This window comes from Giraffa tippelskirchi, chromosome 5 (genome assembly GCF_054371585.1).
Source record: "Giraffa tippelskirchi isolate mGirTip1 chromosome 5, T2T-mGirTip1v1.2.pri, whole genome shotgun sequence".
NCBI classification, from domain to species: Eukaryota; Metazoa; Chordata; class Mammalia; order Artiodactyla; family Giraffidae; genus Giraffa; species Giraffa tippelskirchi.
In genome coordinates, this window is record NC_137279.1 from 109,734,081 (window position 1) to 109,756,736 (window position 22,656).

The 22,656-nt window shown below is 38.3% G+C and overlaps 1 protein-coding gene across 7 annotated transcripts in view; it reads left to right on the top strand.

Annotated features, from left to right (window-relative positions):
- Positions 1 to 22,656, top strand: part of SLC16A1 (solute carrier family 16 member 1) — a 36,043-nt gene that overhangs the window by 8,846 nt on the left and 4,541 nt on the right. For 2 of the 7 annotated variants that reach the window (XM_081493504.1, XM_081493503.1), the window contains exons 2-6: positions 3,385 to 3,563; positions 6,814 to 6,884; positions 11,456 to 11,716; positions 16,618 to 16,761; positions 21,085 to 21,951. In XM_081493504.1, the coding sequence (XP_081349630.1) occupies positions 11,500 to 11,716; positions 16,618 to 16,761; positions 21,085 to 21,951 (1,228 nt within the window). In that variant the 5' untranslated portion in view covers positions 3,385 to 3,563; positions 6,814 to 6,884; positions 11,456 to 11,499. Of the gene's footprint in view, positions 1 to 3,384; positions 3,564 to 6,813; positions 6,885 to 10,804; positions 10,926 to 11,455; positions 11,717 to 16,617; positions 16,762 to 21,084; positions 21,952 to 22,656 lie in introns of all 7 variants that reach the window. The other 5 variants (XM_081493501.1, XM_081493500.1, XM_081493502.1 and 2 more) reach the window with 3 other exon arrangements.

Sequence of the window (22,656 nt, forward strand, 5' to 3'; positions counted from 1 at the left end):
TCCAATCCAGCGTTTCTCATGATGTACTCTGCATATAAGTTAAATAAGCAGGGTGACAATATACAGCCTTGATGTACTCCTTTTCCTATTTGGAACCAGTCTGTTGTTCCATGTCCAGTTCTAACTGTTGCTTCCTGATCTGCATACAGGTTTCTCAAGAGGCAGGTCAGTTGGTCTGGTATTCCCATCTCTTTCAGAATTTTCCACAGTTTATTGTGATCCACACAGTCAAAGGCTTTGGCATAGTCAATAAAGCAGAAATAGATGTTTTTCTGGAACTCTCTTGCTTTTTCGATGATCCAGCAGATGTTGGCAATTTGATCTTTGATTCCTCTGCCTTTTCTAAAACCAGCTTGAACATCTGGAAGTTCAAGGTTCATGTATTGCTGAAGCCTGGCTTGGAGAATTTTGAGATTACTTTACTAGCGTGTGAGATGAGTGCAATTGTGCGGTAGGTTTTATCAAACTGCTTTATCAAAAAAGGGCTTCATAGGTTTTATCAAACTGCTAAAGGAATCGGTGGCACCAAAAAAGCTAAGAACTCCTGCTCCTAACTCCTGTACTTCTGATGTGAGAATGAAGTTAGCCAGAACCTGTGATGCAACACACAACTCATGATGTCACAGTTAAGTAAATTTTTTGGCCATTGACTTCTGTGTACTAAATCATAAATCCTGACCTCACAAATGAGAGGGAACAAAAGGGGACTGCAGCTATGAAATTAAAAGACGCTTGCTTCTTGGAAGAAAAGCTATGACCAACCTAGACAGTGTATCAAAAAGCAGAGACATCACTTTGCCCACAGAGGTCCATATAGTCAAAGCTGTGGTTTTTCCAGTAGTCATGTACAGATGTAAGAGTCAGACTATAAAGAAGGCTGAGTGCCAAAGAATTGATGCTTTTGAATTGTTGTGCTGGAGAAGACTCTTGAGAGTCCCTTGGACTACAAGGAGATCAAGCTAGTCAATCTAAAAGAAATCAGTCCTGAATATTCATTGGAATATGAATTCCAATTGGAGCTGAAGCTTCAATACTTTGGCACCTGATGTGAAGAGCCGACACATGGAAAAGACCCTGATACTGGGAAAGCTTGAGGGCAAGAAGAGAAGGGGATGACAGAGGATGAGATGAGTGGATAGCATCACTGACTCAATGGACATGAGATTGATCACACTCCTGGAGATCGTGGAGGACAGGGAAGGCTGGCATGCTGCAGTCCATGGGGTTGCAAAGAGTCGGACACGACTTAAACAACTCGACTAAACAACAACAAATATGCTAAGGGAGAATAAAATCACTTTCACAAATTGAGGCAGAATACTTTTCCCTTGTATTCAGGAAGCATATGTTTAAAATTACTGTCTCTGTCTCCTAGAAAACTACTTGATGTAGCAGAGGGCAGAGAAATGGCTTAACAATTACCTGTTTCTAGGAAAATAAAACATTCACTTGAAAATTATGTATTTCTAATAAAGGAACTGATTATTATCTTAGAACATGGATTTATATTGTCAGCAATTAAAAAGGCTATTTAAGTTTAATTATAGTCTTTATTGACTATGCCAAAGCCTTTGACTATGTGGATCACAATAAACTGTGGAAAATTCTGAAAGAGATGGGAATACCAGACCATCTGATCTGTCTCTTGAGAAACCTGTACGCAGGTCAGGAAGCAACAGTTCGAACTGGACATGGAACAACAGACTGGTTCCAAATAAGAAAAGGTGTACATCAAGGCTGTATATTGTCACCCTGCTTATTTAACTTATATGCAGAGTACATCATGAGAAACACTGGATTGGAAGAAACACAAGCTGGAATCAAGATTGCCGGGAGAAATATCAATAACCTCAGATATGCGGATGACACCACCCTTAAGGCAGAGAGTGAAGAAGAACTAAAGAGCCTCTTGATGAAGGTGAAGGAGGAGAGTGAAAAAGTTGGCTTTTAGCTCAACGTTCAGAAAACTAAGATCATGGCATCTGGTCCCATCACTCCATGGGAAATAGATGGGGAAGCAGTGGAAACAGTGTCAGACTTTATTTTTGGGGGCTCCAGAATCACTGCAGATGGTTACTGCAGCCATGAAATTAAAAGACGCTTACTCCTTGGAAGGAAGGTTATGGCCAACCTAGATAGCATATTTAAAAGCAGAGACATTACTTTGCTAACAAAAGTCCATCTAGTCAAGGCTATGGTTTTTCCAGTGGTCATGTATGGATGTGAGAGTTGGACGGTGAAGAAAGCTGAGCGCCACAGAATTGATGCTTTTGAACTGTGGTGTTGGAGAAGACTTTTGAGAGTCCCTTGGACTGCAAGGAGATCCAATCAATCCATCCTAAAAGAGATCAATCCTGGGTGTTTATTGGAAGGTCTGATGTTGAAGCTGAAACTCCAATACTTTGGCCACCTTATGCGAAGGGTTGACTCATTCGAAAAGACCCTAATGCTGGGTAGAATTGGGGGCGGGAGGAGAAGGGGACGACAGAGGATGAGATGGTTGGATGGCATCACCGACTCGATGAACATGGGTTTGGGTAGACTCCGGGAGTTGGTGATGGACAGAGAGGCCTGGCTTGCTGCAATTCATGGGGTTGCAAAGAGTCGGACACGACTGAGCGACTGAACTGAACTGATAGTATATTTTGAGGTAATAATGCTGACTTTTTCAATACATCTTTAGTGTCTAGTCTTAAAAAGCTTTGCAAACAAACATTTGCGGATCGTTGATAATGTTTTAATGCCAAAGAGTACTCAGTTCTAATACTCTTATGTAGTTTGACTGTACTAATAAGTAAGAAAACTAAATTTCGTTCTTTGAGATAACGAGGGTCAAACGTAGCACAGTAATGAAGTTCAGACTCATTCAAAGGATATTTACTAAACAAATATGTAAACAAGAACTTACTAAAAGATGAAGAAATACATATCTTAAAATATGGCTTGAAACTTTTAGGATGAAAATAAAGCTATGAAATGAAATGTCAGCATATTACTTTGTTGCTTCTAGGTTTCAAAATTTTTTTTTTTAATGTGAAACTAAGTATAGTGTTCATTATCACTGAGTGAAAAGTTCAACTCAGCCTTTTGCAAGAAAAGGAAAAGCTTTCTTTGTTGTTTATCTATTAATAATTTGTAAATCTCCCCATTAAGCTTCAGAATACTGGTAGTGAAGTAGAGTCTAGCAGAAATACCATTAATTGTATTCAAATATTCATTTACATTCAAAGTGTAACATAAATAACACTGTTTTGACAATATGTCTATTTATAATTTTAATTCAGTCCACTATATTTCTTCTTTAGATTTTGGAACAAGGTAGGTCATATAATAATAAACTGAAATGGCCACTTGGATTTTGATTTGTTGAATATATATTTGTAGTGCTGTAGAAAACAACATATAAAGGTGTTCCAAAATATAGCCTGAAATTCTGCCAAGCAAAACCTGCCTTTGGAGGACACAGCCTCCAACTTTCTTAATCTGCTGGAATCAAGAGAAAATGAAGCATTAAAGAAGACAAAATCTGCTGTAGTAATAACTCAGAAAGTGAGACTGATCAGGTAAGCTCTATGTGCTGAAACAAAATACCTTTCTGCCTGTGTTTCTTAACACAGAAAGCATAACATCACTGGAGGGTTCTTTGTTTCATATTTTTCCCCCACTCTTAAAAACTGGGAAAGTCACATTCTTTGAATCCTAACATCATTTGGTTGTGGCACAGGGATTAGTTGGTGTTTTTTGTTTTGCTTTGCACACAGCTTAGTTCTCTGACTAGGAATCAAACCCTGTCCCCTGGCATTGAAAGCATGGAATCCTAAGCACTGGACTGCCAGGGAGTTCCTTAGCTTTTTTGAAAGTTGAAACAATACCTTCTTTCCTTTAATTCAAGATCTAAAAGCACACACCTAAGCTAATGAGGGAAATAGTTACTTACAAAGAAAGAAACAAATAGGGGAATTATTCTCTTAGTTTTTTTCAGCATGCTAGCCAAGAAGCATTGAGTTAAGATGTCATAAAAGGAAAGGAAAGTCGCTCAGTCGTGTCCGACTCTTTGCGACCCCGTGGACTGTAGCCTACCAGGCTCCTCCGTCCATGGGATTCTCCAGGCAAGAATACTGGAGTGGTTTGCCATTTCCTTCTCCAGGGGATCTTCCCGACCCAGGGATTGAACCCAGGTCTCCCGCATTGGAGGCAGACACTTTAACCTCTGAGCCACCAGGGAAGTCCAGATGTCATAGAGGCCATTAATTTCACGTGGCAAGGTATATTCAGAAAAACAGTAATGATATTAGTGGACTGAAATAGAATTTTAGCATTAAATAAACTTATAATTATGGTATTGTTAATGAAAAATAATTTCATTTTTGCAAATTACTAAATGCTTCTGTCACATCAGTATGTGGATTTGGAACACAGTTATACTCCTGTCTTTTTGTTTCTGAATTGATCTTTAAGGTATCCTAAAGCATTGGTGCCTCTTGTGAGTATCAATTTTAATTGTCTTAATAAAGAATTGATTTTACTAACTTAAAGCCTTGAAATATCCATGAGTTCTTTTTTTTTAATTAACTTGATCTCATAGTTTTTTGTTTAGTTAATTATGCTGCTGTTTTCTAAAATACTTATATTACAGACATATAGTACTTTAGCTTCTCTGTGGTGTGACATGTGAGGGTAGCCCAGATGCCTAACGACACTGAGGTGGGATAGTGCCCTGCAAGTTAGGAATTTGCAGTGAAAAGTAAAAAATGAATTTGTCGGACTTCCCTGGTGGTCCATTGGTTAAGAATTTGCCTGCCAGTCCAGGGGACACAAGTTTGATTCCTGGTCCAGGAAGATCCCACATGCCGTGGGGCAGCTCAGCCTGTGCACCACAACTGCTGAGACCATACTCTGGAGCCCCATGAACTACAACAAGAGAAGCCACCTAAATGAGAAGCCCTCAAACCCTCGCTCCACAACTGGAGAGTTCCTGCAACTAGAGAAAGAAAGCCTGCAAGCATCTGAAGACAGGGCACAGCCAAAAATAAATATTTTTTTAAAAATGAATTTGCTACTTCTTTGAGTAGATGTCCATCTTTACCCAACGATTTTAATTCATGCTCACCCCTAAATTAATCCACAGACTCTTATATTGGAGCATTAACTTCTTTTTTAATGTAGAAAAAAAGGTTATTGTCTGTCTTAAAGTAAACCTTACCATTTTTGACATACTGTTCTCAGAGTTCTGAATATTAGTGTGAAGGAGATTAGTCCTGGGTGTTCACTGGAAGGACTGATGTTGAAGCTGAAACTCCAATACTTTGGCCACCTCATGCGAAGAGTTGACTCACTGGATAAGACCCTGATGCTGGGAGGGGTTGGGGGCAGGAGGAGAAGGGGACGACAGAGGATGAGATGGCTGGATGGCATCACTGACTCAATGGACATGAGTTTGGGTAAACTCTGGGAGTTGGTGGTGGACAGGGAGGCCTGGCGTGCTGCGATTCATGGGGTTGCAAAGAGTCAGACATGACTGAGCTGAACTGAAGTTTAAAAGGCTTTTGCCACAAAATACAATGAAAGAGTGAAAAATAGGCTCCTTTTATTTTTTACAATATGACTTAAAAACCTCAGAATTTTGTAGAAATTCCATGTAACAATCTATGTGTTCAACAATAGGTGATTTCTTTTGTTTAAGTATGGTACATCCACAGAATAGAATAACACTATTTTACAAAAATGTTACAGGGAATTCCCTGGCAGCCCAGTGGTTAGGACTCCATGCTTCCACTGCAGGAGCATGGGTTCAGTCTCTGATCAGGGAACTAAGACCTTGCATGCTGCACGGTACAGCCAAAAAAAGTTACAGAACTAGGCACGTATCAAAAAATGCTTCAGATATTGAATAGGAAAAGCAGGCTGTAAAGCATGAAATACAGTCCCATGTTTATATTTATGCTTATGCATGACTATCCTAGAAAGAAGTTTAAGAGAATTTACATTAAATGTAACTAACTTACACAAGGGCTTACACCAGGGCATCCCTGGTGGCTCAGCTGGTAAAGAATCCGCCAGCAATGCAGGAGACCTGAGTTCGATCCCTGGGTTGGAAAGATCCCTGGAGAAGGGAAAGGCTACCCACTCCAGTATTCTGGCCTGGAGAATTCCATGGACTGTATAATGGGGTCGCAAGGAGTCAGATACAACTGAGCAACTTTCACTTTTCACTACATGAGGATGATAGAATGACAAGTACATTTAATGTTTCTGCTGCTGCTGCTAAGTCGCTTCAGTCGTGTCTGACTCTGTGCGACCCCATAGACGGCAGCCCAGCAGGCTCCGCCGTCCCTGGGATTCTCCAGGCAAGAACACTGGAGTGGGTTGCCATTTCCTTCTCCAATGCAGGAAAGGGAAAAGTGAAAGTGAAGTCGCTCAGTCGTGTCCGACTCTTAGCGACCCCATGGACTGTAGCCTACCAGGCTCCTCCGTCCATGGGATTTTCCAGGCAAGAGTACTGGAGTGGGGTGCCATTGCCTTCTCCAATTTAATGTTTCTAGTCACATGTATATCTTACAGTTTTTCTGTAATAAGCACGTATAACTGTCATCTTTTAAAACTTTGCTGCTTTGTGTTTTCTTTATTATAAAGCAATGTATATTCATTGGAACAAGTCAAACAAGGATGTGGAAAGAGGATGTTGTCTCCCCTTCCTAACCTCCAACCATTGTAAAGTTTTATGTATACTTAGAACATATTTATTTAGTTTACTTAATTTGTTTACCTGTTTATTTTCTTTCTTCCCTGGAATCTAATCTCTACAATGGCAAGGACCATGCCTGTCTTGTTTACTGCTTTTCACTGGGGGCACTCAGATTTTATCATATGAAGGCAAAAAAGTGGTGTGTATCCTAATATAACTTTTAAATGATTATACAGTCCTGTGATTCATAATTTTGAAAGTCTTAATTGCAATAACAATCAGATGAAATTTGATGATTTAGCATATTGACAGTTGATCCTCTTGGGATCTAAAGACCCTAAAATCCTGCCTTTGAATGAATCTTTATTAACAAAATATGCTTTTTTTATTGCACTAATAAAAACTAAACGCTTGTTCTTTGGGATGATATAGTTCATAAAGTTATACCACAGTTTGTGCTTGGATAGTAGCAAGAGTGAAATGGGCAAGAAATACGGTGTGGCACATAGGAAATTGTTATAGACTAGAGGATTTAATCTGCTACTATAGATTACTTTTCATCTTGGATGGTATATTTAATAGCTAATGAACTTCATGTTTTTCTTTTTGAAGTCAGTATCTACATATTATAAATATACACACATAAATATATTCATTCCCTTTAAGTTGGCATGTTTGACCACTTGCAAATATGATCAGCTTCATCAGTTTAAGCTTTTATCCTCATTTCTGAAAGAAGATACAAGAAAATTCAGATTCACCTTTGTAAAATTGGGTCACTATAGCAATATCAAAGAGCTTCTGTAGAGTGTTAATATTAAACACTGTTGTTTCCGAAGAATTGATGCTTTTGAATTGTGGTGTTGGAGAAGACTCTTGAGAGCCCCTTGGACTGCAAGGAGATAAATGAGTCAATCCTAAAGGAAATCAGTTCTGAATATTCATTGGAAGGACTGATATTGAAGCTGAAACTCCAATACTTTGGCCACCTGATGCGAAGAACTGACTCACTGGAAAAGACCCTGATGCTGGGAAAGATTGAAGGCGGGAGGAGAAGGGGACGACAGAGGAAGGATGGCATCACCAACTCAATGGGCATGAGTCTGAGTAAACTCCAGGAGTTGGTGATGGACAGGGAGGCCTGGGGTGCTGCAGTCCATGGGGTTACAAAGAGTTGGACACAACTGAGTGACTGAACTGAACAAATCCACAATCTCTCAGCTGAAACCACACATTTGGTCTCAGGACTTAATGAAACTCAGGTTCTTTATGTCTCAGTACAGAAGAAATTCAGCAAGAGGCAAAGCAATTGACAAGAAATAGATTTAAGTATAGGATGCTTGGAAGGATACAAGCAGGTAGGCAAGAGGCTCTGCCCCAGAACTAAGTGGGAAAGCAGTTTTATTTAAGGAGATGAAGTGAAATTTGCTCAGTTGTGTCTGACACTTTGTGACCCCATGGACTGTACAGTTCATGGGATTCTCCAGGCCAGAATACTGGAGTGGGTAGCCTTTCCATTCTCCAGGGGATCTTCCCAACCCAGGCACTGAACCAGGGTCTCCTGCATTGCAGGCAGATTCTTAATCAACTGAGCTATCAGGGAAGCCCATTAAGGAGATAAACACTTCATAGACAAAGTGTGGCCATCTCAGAAGGTGAGATGCCCTGGAAGGTACACACCCCATAGATAGAAAGTGGTCCATCTCAAAAGCCAAGAGCAGCCCTGGAGATAACACTCCATAGAGTGGGCTCTATCACAATATGCGAGTGGCCCCAGGGGATGGGGTGTTAGTTTTTATGGGCTGGCTAATTTCACTATGGGGGAAGAGGATTCCATTTTTTTTGTGGGGAAGGAGCAGGGATTTTCAGGAATTGGGCCACCACCCACTCTTTGGTCTTTCATGGTTGACCTTAGAACTGTCAACCATGGGTGTGTTCATGTAGCATATGCTATTATGTAACAATGAATCTATAAGGATGCTCAAGGTCCATGAAGTTGAAACTTCCACCATCTTGGGCCTAATCTGTTCTAACCAGTTTTTGTCCTGAACAGCTATGACCTTCTTTTAAAAGTTATATTCCTGGGAATTCTCTGGCAGTCCAGTGGGTAGGGCTTGGTGCTTTCCTGGCCAGGGTTTAACCCCTGGCCAGGGAACTAAGATCTTGCAGGGGAAAAAAAAAAAGCTTATGCCCTGTCCCCTTATCTCCTGTCTCATTTTCTTTGCTGCCTTCTGCTTGTTTGTAGTTTTTAAAAAGTTTGGTTTGGTTTTCTTCATTGTATTCCATTTCAAAATAGAAAAGGCAAAGGAGGTTTCCTAGACCTTGAATCTTGCGATCTACCTTGGGGTAAGTGGTTCTGAAAGCCGTGAAGCTGGACTAGGGCCCAGTTACAAAGAGCAGTAGATTGGCTACTTGGATCAATAGCTTCCGTTAATCAGCCTTTCTGGATTTGAATGTTTCTTTGCAAATTTGAAATGTAAAACTGGTCTACACTTAGTAACAAATTCTTTTCGATAATTGGTTTTAGGTACTTTCTGCTCTTGCCATTGTCATTTTAGGAAATGACAATGGCTTTGTTTTAAATGTTGATGGAAAAAGTGTAGAGAACATAGTGAATACTATTTGCTATTTCCTATTCTTTCCAAGTCAGTTGATGAATAACTTTCTCATCTTATCACTTAAAAAAAAATCTTCCTATCACTATCAGGCGACTACTGGAGGGTCATAAAATAATAGCTATCCTAATAGGAAGGCTACTGTGCATACTGTTAGGATTAAAATATAAAACTTTAATCTCTTTTAGCCTCTGGACTTGCACATTCCCTCTTCTCATTGGGGCTCTGAATGCTGTACAAGGAGGCCTGCTCACATATTTTACTTTTTGAATGAACCCTTTTGTTTATAGCTCAAGTTTGGTCAGTTTGAAAGAAAATAGTTTGTTTAGATGTTATTACACACTTTCTATTATGTACTGTCAGAATTTTTAAAGTTAGGAAGGACAACCATTTTTTGGGTGGTGGCAAAACTGTTGAATCCATGTCTGGTTTTTTGAAGTGTTTTTTCTTTCAAAATTTGGACACTTATTTCTTATACTTATTTCCTAATGAATCTTTTTAAAGCTTCAAGTTTTAAATCTTAATTTTTACACAATGGAATAAGATTATTAGCTTGATGAGGCAAGTCTTAGTGACTAAAAATTGTAACTGCTATAACTAAGTGGGACAAATCATAGCTGGCAGCTAAGCTCAAAGTTTAATCATGTCCAGCACATATTAGCTGTTCGAGTCAGAGCTTGATGTGTTAAGTGACTCTGCCGTCTGTGTGTGGGTGTCTCTGTATGTAAACATTCTGAGGCAAATTAATCTTTTTTAGTGCTTCTTTGATTGAAAAAATTCAAGTGCTTTTTTTTTTTCATAATTAGATGAAGAAAGTGAAGTGAAGTGAAAGTCACTCAGTCATGTCCGACTCTTTGCAACCCCTTGGACTGTAGTCCATGGAATTCTCCAGAATACTGAAGTGGGTAGCCTTTCCCTTCTCCAAGGGATCGTCCCAACCCTCCCTACCCAGGTCTCCCGCATTGCAGGTGGATTCTTTACCAGCTGAGCCACAGGGGAAGCCCAGTTAGATGAAAGGAAAACTCAAAATTGGCTTAATGAGTTGATTTCAATTTATTGGTCTTGTATCCTGAGATACCTCTAGTTAAGTTCATTTTTAGTTCTAATACTTTTTTTTTGTTTATTCCTTGGCATTACACACACAGACAACTTTTCATCTGTGAATGAAGACAGGTTTACTTCTTCCTTTCTGGTCTTTATGCCTGTAATTTCTTTCTCTTGCCTGCACAAGCTGGCTGAGAACCTTTAGTGCAATGTTGTAGAAGTGATGAAACCTATCTCCTTGCCTTTACAGAAACCTTCCTTTGGGACTGTCTTCTTCCTACCCCTACAATGTCCATTGTCTTAAATCAGATTTGAAGTGTTCAGATGGATTGGAAAGAACAGTATTTAAGAGATAACTAATATACTACTCCTACAGTGTGAAGTTAGGGATTTGTGTTTTAGACTAAAGAATGCTGCAGCCAAGAGTGAGCTTGTCTTCTGTGACCTGTATTTATTGTAGTAATACAGTCTGAGTGAAGATAATTTGAAGTGGACATACTCACATACTCTTGTAGGATGAGTTAAACATAGGGTGGAAGCTGGCTTTAAATAAATTAAAGGAGACTTTCATGAGAAAACAGGTAAGCCTACTATCAAAGACCCACTCACATCTTTTCCAAAACTATTCAGAATCTTAACAGGTTTAAACCTTGCTAAATATTAGTATTGTGTGGCTTCAAGAAAAAGGGATAATCTTTTATTTGAAACTACTATCTTTTGACTTTATAGTTCAACTTGTGTGTTTAGGAGTTTAACCAAAGAAATTGGATAGATAAAAGGAAACTTTCTGAAATTATTTTCCAGCTCATTAAATGCAATTCTTATGTGTTCAGAATGATACTGTGTTTTGCAAATTGCTACATATCTAGTAAGTCAGGTGCCTACTTCCTATTACTTTTAAGTCAGCATATTAATAAAAGAAAGTAAGTATTGAAGAATACACCAGAAAGGGGAAAAACTTACAAACTTGTATTAAAACCTGAAACTTTCGTAGAGTATTGAAAAATAGTTCTGTTACTTGAGAGCTAGGTGTAAAGTGTGCTTTGCTGTTGGGAGTACTAGATGGGAGTGCTTTATTGCTAACGTTTCATTTAAATTTTGTATTGTTTAGGTATTTGGATTTGAACTGCATTTTGGAATTTATCAACATTTACAATGCCACCAGCAGTTGGAGGTCCAGTTGGATACACCCCGCCAGATGGAGGCTGGGGGTGGGCAGTGGTAGTTGGAGCTTTCATTTCCATCGGCTTCTCTTATGCGTTTCCCAAATCTATTACTGTGTTCTTCAAAGAAATTGAAGGTATATTTAATGCCACCACCAGTGAAGTGTCATGGATATCTTCCATCATGTTGGCTGTCATGTATGGTGGAGGTGAGTACCCACTAAGGCCTGTTGTTTTGATTTTCACTAAGCAACCAGATATTCTGTTTTAGGTAACTTTTTAAAAAATGTTTTATTCACGAGGTGTTTGAAATGATATTACTTAAAGCTTTGTGTTTAAAATAATCACATTTTTTATTTTTATTAACAATGACAACTCTTGCTTTGCTTGTTGTTGCACCATAGTATTCCAAAAACAGAAATAAGAAATTGTTAGGTTTTGTTCCAGCTCAGTATCATTGAACTTAAAGCTCTTAGAAAAATTTCATGTGCACAACTGATTTTGCTTATTGCTTCTGCTAGATTCTTGATATAAATGTAAATAAAGATTCTTTTTAATTGATGTTAGGAGGATTAAAGTAAATCAGGCTAACTTGAACAGCACAGTTCAAAGTCTCACATAAAATCTTTTCATGGTGTTAGAATTAAAGAACTGGATAAAAATCCCCTCCTTGTTTTGTTCCTTGTGATGTAATTAGTTCTAAAGCATTTCAGCTGCATCTTAGTTTAAGTTTTATCATTTTTTACCTTTCTGTTTTCTTCGACATGTTGTAAAGGAGTGAAGGAAATTTGGAGAGTAACTTGCTTACCTTAGCATCATTTAAAATAACTGGGGTTACTTGTTTGCCTTGGAACATCAAATCCCAATTTAACATATAAAAGTCAAAACCTCCCATAATAATAAAATAAGTAGTTTCTTAGTTAGCCGAGATTCTAAAGTGTATTTATTTACTGGGATTGACAGTTCACATGTTGATTATGTAGCCAAGCTTTCACTTTTTTTTAATGATAATTTAGTACCTCAGAGGAACTTACCTGATAGCTCAGTTGGTAAAGAATCCACCTGCAATGCAGGAGACCCCAGTCGATTCCTGGGTTGGAAAGATCCACTGGAGAAGGGCTAGGCTACCCACTCCAATATTGTTGGGTTTCCCTTGTGGCTCAGCTGGTAAAAAATCCACCTGCAATGTGGGAGACCTGGGTTTGATCCCTGGGTTGGGAAGATCCCCTGGAGAAAGGAAAGGCTACCCACTCCAGTATTCCAGCCTGGAGAATTCCATGGACTGTATAGTCCATGGGGTCACAAAGAGTCAGACATGACTGAGCGACTTTCACTAGTGCAAATTGTTTTCACATAAATTGTTTTCACATAAGGCCTTTAAAGAGATTCTGTATTTTAAAAAAAGAGATTCTGTATTTCATCTGTAAAACCTTAGCCTTAGGCTTCTAAACTGGTGGCAGATTCAACCAATATATATAGATTTTTTAACCCATATTTACCAAGCTGTACACACATATTCCTCACTAGGCTAGGTCTAAGTTATAGAGGACACTGATCTTGATTCCTGCCCTTGAAAAGTCTGTAATCCTGTTGAGACAATAATGTAAACAACTCTTGAAACAGGAATAAGTATTTGAAGTCATAATTTAGTTCAGTGCTTAATCTCATTGCACAGAAAAAGGGTAAGCTGGCTGCCTTAAGGGGAGATAAAGTGAGAATGGGGATGGAAGATTTATTTTTCTTCTCTGAATATCTCTTTGTGCTTTTTAAATTTTGAATGCATGCCTGTTTTGTCTGTTATAAGATTAAGTACTTTTTTTTTAAGATTTTTTTTTTTGATGTGGGCCTTTTTTAAAGTCTGTTGAATTTCTTAAAACATTGCTTCTGTTTTTTGGCCACAAGGCATGTGGGATCTTTGCTCCCTGTCCAGGGATCGAACTCACACCTCCCTGGAAGGGGAAGTCTTAACCACTGGGCCTACAGGGAAGTACCTAAAATTAAGTACTTTTAAAGAGACCAAAAAAATAAATAAATAAATAAATAATAAAAAAAATAAAGAGACCAGAAGTTCTAAATTATATTACTTACTTGTTTTTCATGAGTCCAGAGAAATTAAAAGGGATTTTGGACATTTTCTAGCTTCTGAGAACCATTAATTTTGGAGGCTCTGAACTCCCATCTGCTAGGATTTCTAATCAGATTTTGACTCTGATGGCTTGAAGAAATTGATATAGATATTATCTAGAGGTACTCCAGGTGCTCAGAGTATTTTTAAGCTGACTACAAACAACAGGTTCACATGTTGTAATTCTGAGAGCAAGAGCTTGAGAGCTGCTTGCATTTTGCATCAGAAGTAAGTGATGTCAGTAGTGCTGATTGCACGTGACACTTTTCCTTTGGGAAAACAGTTTCTTCTTTGTTCTCACCCAGAGATAACTAGCACATTTCTTTGAATTTGTCTTATAATAGGCCTATAAACTGTACTCTTCTCTATTTTTAATGATAGCTAATTGGGGTCATCGTTCCTGAAATAACTCTGAAAGACAAATTGCATATCAAGAGCCTTGTGGCATAATTTTTACCAAATGGGTTGTTTTGTTTTGTTTGGCTCCTAGGTGGTAGGCCCCTTTAAGAATTATTTTTAAAACTGCCTTAACCTTTAACTTGTGTGTTTTGGCCACGCCCTCAACCCTAATCATTTTGCATTAGGAGTGGCTTAGGGTTCATGCCTGCCTTCCTTCCTCCTTCCTTCCTTTTCTCTTCTTAATTTCTTTTTTGTGTGCTTTGGTTAACAGATACATACTGGTTCTTGTTAAACTATATTTTTAAAGAAGAGGATCTTAGTTACCTACTCTTGGATTGCTGGGGTTTTTGTGTGTGTGTGGTTTTTTTTTTTTAGTTTTTCCCTTTTTTAACATGAAAGTATGAATTTACATATTTTCAGTTCCATAGTAATGTCATCTTAACATCCCTAACTTAAAATACTTCAAACTTTACAGCATTAACTTTTACTTCACAGCGTCAGCAATGTGGCAGTCTTTTTTGAGCTTTGTAATTCTGACTATACAAAAATCTGTTTAATGACTAATGATACTTTGTCAATATTTAATTCTTTCATCATATACAAACTGTAAACTCAAATTATTTCCAAACCACCTGTGGCCTAATATTTTCATGAAGTGACTTAGAAATTTGATGAAAACTTCTTTAGACACATCCCTGGTTGAGGCTGAAGTCTCTCTTGCAGCCATCTCTTGACCCAGCCTTTTAAAGAGAATTGGTCCTCTGAAATACTAGGATATCAAAAGCTTTAATTACCTCTTGCGTGTTTATTGTATGTATGTATACATATATACGGCTTCTTAAGTGGCACAGTGGTAAAGAATCCGCCTGCCAATGCAGGAGATGCAAGAGACTGGGTTTGATCCCTGGATTGGGAAGATCCCCTGGAGAAGGAAATGACAACCCACTCCAGTATTCTTGCCTGGGAAATCGCACAGAGGAGTCTGGCAGGCCATGGGGTCGCACAGAGTCAGACACAACTGAACGTACACACATATACATATGGTATATACATACCATATTTTGAATATATATACTATAATTTGAAATTGGGTTCCCTGGGGCCAGAACCTGTCCTTTTAATCATAGTGCATCACACTACGGCTCTGAATAGAAGCTCTAGAATATGAATAATGCAGAATTTTTCAGTGTTTATAGAAATGTGTCAACATATGATTAATAGTATATTCTGAATATGTGTATTCTGTTTTTAAAAATAGACTTACTATCTTCTAGGGAGCTAAGATAGAATAAACAGAACAATGTCAGAATTTACTGTGCTAATGGAAGAAAAATTTGAATTTGTATGTCATCGGCTTTGTAACTCTAAAATCATAGTTGCAGAAACACATATGTAATGGAAAAAAAACAGGATAGTTTTGAAACTTGGTTCTTGCTAGCTTTGTGATGCTGCAAGTTCAAATATCAGTTCTTCTCCTTGTGTCCCCTTCCCTGATGACCCTTGCAGTGACCCTTTCTTATTTGCAGTCATCTGCCTTAACCAGGTGGCATGTAAACAAAGTTGTCATCTCCAAAGTCCAGAGCCATGAAGTAGGGATATAAGTATTCTTATAAATAAATGAAATTCAGTGGATGTGGAATGTCATTCAAGTTTGTAATCAACAGATATTGTTAGTCTACTTAAAAGTTGTGTAACAGCTTTTGAAACATTGTTTGCTTTGGATAAGACTCATAATTAATACTTACAGGGGGGAATTAACAGTTTCAAGTAGAGAGAGGCCATTTGATTTTTTTATATTTGAAAAATACATGAAACGCACAAAATCTTTTTGTGATCCTTATAACACTACACATTTATTTGGTTTCTTCTCTCATGTTAAAGAAAAACTGATTTTTTGGTATGCATATCTTTAGCTGAGAAAATCTAATCTTATTTACGTTGTTAGACCTGATGATGTTTTGACCATTATCTGACTATATCTTCTCCTATGAACATTTTTACATAGTTTTGGTACCGCAAAATATGAGCACGGAACCAGGTTGAAAGGCATTCCATTCAATTCAGTACCTGAGATAGATAGGTGTAATTAGGAACAATTTTGTTTTAAATTTAGATGTCCTAATCACAAAACTACTGAACTTGGAAAAAATAATTATTTTTCCTTTGCTTTTTCTTGTTTTTAAAAAATATGACACAAACCACATTATCTCATCAGTCTGCCTGTCCAAAAATATAGAGCAAACTTACTAAATATGTGTTGATCATATCCTTGATAAATCAAGAAGCCTATGAACATGTTATCAAGGTGTTTTCAGCCTATTCTGCCTTATAAGAGAAAGATTAAGGATAGACTAGAGTCTTGTATTTTAGTAAAATTCCATCCAATGTTTCAAGTCAGAGAAGGTACACAGTTAATGATTCTTTTACCATCTTTATTTTCTAGCACACATACCTGTAAGATTATGAAATAATTATAGGTAGCAATATTCTTATCATTGCCTTTGTGTAGCTGCTAATTTTGGAGGACTTTTCATTTAATGCAATGATCAATGCCTGTGTACTACTGAATATTTGGTTATCTTTTAGGTCCTATCAGCAGTGTCCTGGTGAATAAATATGGCAGTCGTCCAGTCATGATTGTTGGTGGCATCTTGTCTGGCAGTGGCTTGATTGCCGCTTCCTTCTGTAACACTGTGCAGGAACTTTACTTTTCCGTTGGATTCATTGGAGGTGAGTTGATTCATTTTCTTTTTTTTTTAAATTAATTAATTAATTTATTTTTTATAAATTTATTTATTTTAGTTGGGGGCTAATTACTTTACAATATTGTAATAGTTTTTGCCATACATTGACATGAATCAGCCATGGGTTTACACGTGTTCCCCTTCCTGGACCCCTCACCCACCTCCCTCCCCATCCCATCCCTCTGGGTCATCCCATTGCCCCGGCCCTGAGCCCTTGTCTCATGCATCGAACATGGAATGGTGTTCTGTTTCACATATGATAATATACATGTTTCAATGCTATTCTCCCAGAACGTCCCACCCTCACCTTCTCCCTCAGAGTCCGTAAAATTGTTCTATGCATCTGTGTCTCTTATTCTGTCTCGCATATAGGGTTATCATTACCATCTTTCAAATTCCATATATATGCATTAGTATACTGTATTGTTGTTTTTCTTTCTGGCTTACTTCACTCTGTATAATGGGCTCCAGTTTCATCCATCTCAGTAGAACCGATTCAAATGTATTTTTTTTTTTAATGGCTGAGTAATATTCCATTGTGTATATGTACCACAGCTTCCTTATCCATTCGTCTGCTGATGGACATCTAGGTTGCTTCCATGTCCTGGCTATTGTAAACAGTGATGCGATGAACATTGGGGTACACGTGTCTCTTTCAATTCTGGTTTCCTCGGTGTGTATGCCCAGCAGTGGGATTGCTGGGTCATATGGCAGTTCTATTCCCAGTTTTTTAAGGAATCTCCACACTGTTCTCCATAGTGGCTGTACTAGTTTGCATTCCCACCAACAGTGTAAGAGGGTTCCCTTTTCTCCACACCCTCTCCAGCATTTATTGCTTGTAGACTTTTGGATAGCAGCTATTCTGACTGGTGTGAAATGATACCTCATTGTGGTTTTGATTTTCATTTCTCTAATAATGAGTGATGTTGAGCATCTTTTCATGTGTTTGTTAGCCATCTGTATGTCTTCTTTGGAGAAATGTCTGTTTAGTTCTTTGGCCCATTTTTTGATTGGGTCGTTTATTTTTCTGGAATTCAGCTGCAGAAGTTGCTTGTATATTTTTGAGATTAATTGTTTGTCTGTTGCTTCATTTGCTATTATTTTCTCCCATTCTGAAGGCTGTCTTTTCACCTTGCTTATAGTTTCCTTTGTTGTGCAAAAGCTTTTAATTTTAATTAGGTCCCATTTGTTTATTTTTGCTTTTATTTCCAATATTCTGGGAGGTGGGTCATGGAGGATCCTGCTGTGATTTATGTCGGAGAGTGTTTTGCCTATGTTTTCCTCTAGGAGTTTTATAGTTTCTGGTCTTACGTTTAGATCTTTAATCCATTTTGAGTTTATTTTTGTGTACGGTGTTAGGAAGTGTTCTAGTTTCATTCTTTTACAAGTGGTTGACCAGTTTTCCCAGCACCACTTGTTAAAGAGATTGTCTTTTCTCCATTGTATATTCTTGCCTCCTTTGTCGAAGATAAGGTGTCCATATGTGCGTGGGTTTATCTCTGGGCTTTCTATTTTGTTCCATTGATCTATATTTCTATCTTTGTGCCAGTACCATACTGTCTTGATGACTGTGGCTTTGTAGTAGAGCCTGAAGTCAGGCAGGTTGATTCCTCCAGTTCCATTTTTCTTCCTCAACATTGCTTTGGCAACAGACTCCACAGAAATACAAAGGATCATAAGAGACTACTACCAACAGCTATATGCCAATAAAATGGACAATTTGGAAGAAATGGACAAATTCTTAGAAAAGTATAACTTTCCAAAACTGAACCAGGAAGAAATAGAAGATCTTAACAGACCCATCACAAGCACAGAAATCGAAACTGTAATCAGAAATCTTCCAGCAAACAAAAGCCCAGGACCAGACGGCTTCACAGTGGAATTCTACCAAAAATTTAGAGAAGAGCTAACACCTATCCTACTCAAACTCTTCCAGAAAATTGCAGAAGATGGTAAACTTCCAAACTCATTCTATGAGGCCACCATCACCCTAATTCCAAAACCAGACAAAGATGTCACAAAAAAGGAAAACTACAGGCCAATATCACTGATGAACATAGATGCAAAAATCCTTAATAAAATTCTAGCAAACAGAATCCAACATCATATTAAAAAGATCATACATCATGACCAAGTGGGCTTTATCCCAGGAATGCAAGGTTTTTTTAACATCCGCAAATCAATCAATGTAATACACCACATTAACAAATTGAAAGAAAAAAACCATATGGTTATCTCAATAGATGCAGAAAAAGCCTTTGACAAAATTCAGCATCCATTTATGATAAAAACCCTCCAGAAAGCAGGAATAGAAGGAACATATCTCAACATAATAAAAGCTATATATGACAAACCCACAGCAAACATTATCCTCAATGGTGAAAAATTGAAAGCATTTCCCCTAAAGTCAGGAACAAGGCAAGGATGCCCACTTTCACCACTACTATTCAACATAGTTTTGGAAGTTTTGGCCACAGCAATCAGAGCTGAAAAAGAAATAAAAGGAATACAGATAGGAAAAGAAGAAGTAAAACTCTCACTGTTTGCAGATGACATGATCCTCTACATAGAAAACCCTAAAGACTCTACTAGAAAATTACTAGAGTTGATCAATGAATATAGTAAAGTTGCAGGATATAAAATTAACACACAGAAATCCCTTGCATTCCTATACTCCAATAATGAGAAAACAGAAAGAGAAATTAAGGAAACAATACCGTTCACCATTGCAACAAAAAGAATAAAATACTTAGGAATATATCTACCTAAAGAAACAAAAGACTTATATATAGAAAACTATAAAACACTGATGAAAGAAATCAAAGAGGACACAAACAGATGGAGAAATATACCGTGTTCATGGATTGGAAGAATTAATATAGTGAAAATGAGTATACTACCCAAAGCAATCTATAGATTCAATGCAATCCCTATCAAGCTACCAATGGTACTTTTCACAGAACTAGAACAAATCATCTCACAATTTGTATGGAAATATAAGAAACCTCAAGTTGATTCATTTTCAAGCATTGATATATTGCTGGTTATTTGGTATTCACCTACATTGGTCTTTCAGATCTTTTGAATGGAAGTCCTTCATAGAAATTAGTTGATTATCATTTCGACAAGCTGTTAATTTAAGAGCAACAGAAAGTCAAGTTTTTAAAGAAACTGCTGTCATACAGTAGGTATACATTGTTGAATAAATGAATGAATTGAAAGAAATCATTGTATCTCTTGTCCTAAGAATAGTCAATGGTTGTAGATAAAATGTGTTCTGCAGTTTGTTGCAAGGGTGGTTACTATTTTGTTACCTATTCCTCTTACCAGTGCGGAGAAGGCAATGGCAACCCACTCCAGTACTCTTGCCTGGAAAATCCCATGGACGGAGGAGCCTGGTAGGCTGCAGTCCATGGGGTCGCTAGGAGTCGGACACGATTGAGCAACTTGACTTTCCCTTTTCACTTTCATGCATTGGAGAAGGAAATGGCAACCCACTCCAGTATTCTTGCCTGGAGAATCCCAGGGACGGGGGAGCCTGGTGGGCTGCCGTCTATGGGGTCGCACAGAGTCAGACACGACTGAAGCGACTTACCAGAAGCAGCAGCTTACCAGGGAATAGACATCTGTTGGAGCACCAGAGAGTATTAAACTAAACATAATGCAGGAATTATCTGGTACAGCATCCAGGTTGTTCTCTATGAGTCTATTTTTTTCTAGTTATATTTGCTAGTTTGTATTGTTTAGATTCCACATATAGGTGGTAACATACAGTATTTGCCTTATTCTGTGTGACTTATTTCACAGCATAATGCCTTCCAAGTCCATCCATGTTGCAAATGACAAATTTTTTTGTTCTTTTTTATGGCTGAGTAGTATTCAGTTGCATATATTTATCAGTTGAGCTTCCCCAGTGGTTCAGCAGTCAAGAATCTGCTTGCAATGCAGGAGATGAAGGAGATGCGTGTTTGATCCCTGGGTGGGGAAGATCCCCAGAGGAAGAATAATACTGTGATGAACAGTGGGTCTCTTGAGGTTTCATATATATATTGGAATTTTTTTGTTCTATTTCTGTGAAAAATGTCCTTGGGATTTTGATAGGGATTGCACTGAATATGTAGGTTGCTTTAGGTAATAAGAACATTTTGACAATGTTGATTCTTCCAGTCCATGAGCACAGAATATCTTTCCATTTTATTTGTATCTTTTTGAATTATATACCTCTTATTTTAATTTCTTTGGTTAAGTAATGCAGAATATGTCTCTGACATTTATTGTAATATATGATTCTTTTTTCTCTTCTCCCCAGGTCTTGGGCTTGCCTTCAACTTAAATCCGGCTTTGACCATGATTGGCAAGTATTTCTACAAGAGACGACCGCTGGCAAATGGACTAGCCATGGCAGGCAGCCCTGTGTTCCTCTCTACCCTGGCTCCCCTCAACCAGGCTTTCTTTATGACCTACGGCTGGAGAGGAAGCTTCCTAATTCTTGGGGGCTTACTATTAAACTGCTGTGTGGCTGGAGCTCTGATGAGACCAATAGGGCCCAAGCCAACCACTGCAGAGAAAGAGAAGTCTAAAGGATCCCTTCAGGAAGCTGGAAAATATGAGACAAAAAAGGGGGCAAGTGATGCAAATACAGATCTCATTGGAGGAAACCCCAAAGAAGAGAAAAAATCAATCTTACAAACACTTAATACATTCCTGGACTTTAGCCTGTTCAAGCACAGAGGCTTTTTGCTTTACCTGTCTGGAAATGTGCTCATGTTTTTTGGACTATTTACACCATTGGTCTTTCTTAGCAATTATGGCAAGAGTAAGCATTACTCTAGTGAGAAGGCTGCCTTCCTTCTTTCCATTCTGGCTTTTGTTGACATGGTAGCCAGACCTTCTATGGGACTTGTAGCCAACACAAAGTGGATAAGACCTCGAGTTCAGTATTTTTTTGCTGCATCTATTATTGCAAATGGATTGTGTCATCTGGCAGCACCTTTATCCTCTACCTATATAGAGCTCTGTATCTACGCGGGATTCTTTGGATTTGCTTTTGGGTGGCTCAGCTCAGTATTGTTTGAAACACTGATGGACCTTGTTGGACCCCAGAGATTCTCCAGTGCTGTGGGATTGGTGACCATTGTGGAGTGCTGTCCTGTACTCCTGGGGCCACCAGTTTTAGGTACAGTATGTCTCCCAATTTCTATGGTTCTATTAACATAAAACAGGCAGAGAAGATTAGGAAGGTAATAGAAACAAAAGTCAGTGAGCTGCTTGATAGTCCTCCTCCTTTCTGTATCCTCAGTGCTGACATAGTGTTTATCATATCATAATTGCTCAAATACTTGAATTAAGGTGAATCATCAAATTGAAAGAGGAATAAAAATACTGCAAACTTATATTTATTAAAATAATTTAATAACAACTAGGTACCACTCTTGCCTGGAAAATCCCATGGACGGAGGAGCCTGGTAGGCTACAGTCCATGCGGTCGCTAAGAGTCAGACACGACTGAACGACTTCACTTTCACTTTTCCCATTCATGCACTGGAGAAGGAAATGGCAACCCACTCCAGTATTCTTGCCTGGAGAATCCTAGGGATGGCTGAGCCTGGTGAGCTGCCATCTATGGGGTCGCAGAGTCGGACACGACTGAAGTGACTTAGCAGCAGGTACCATAGGTACAGTAGGTGAGAGCTCATAGTATACCAGGAACTGCCCTACTAATCATTTTCTATATTCTGTCATATATTACAAGTCTATGATGTTGGACTAGTACTGTTCTTATTTTATAAACCAAGAAATAGAGGCTTCTGAAAGTGAAGTTACTTGCTTTCCCAGGATCACACAGCTCGTAAGTGACCATAAAACCTGATGTATTATTCTC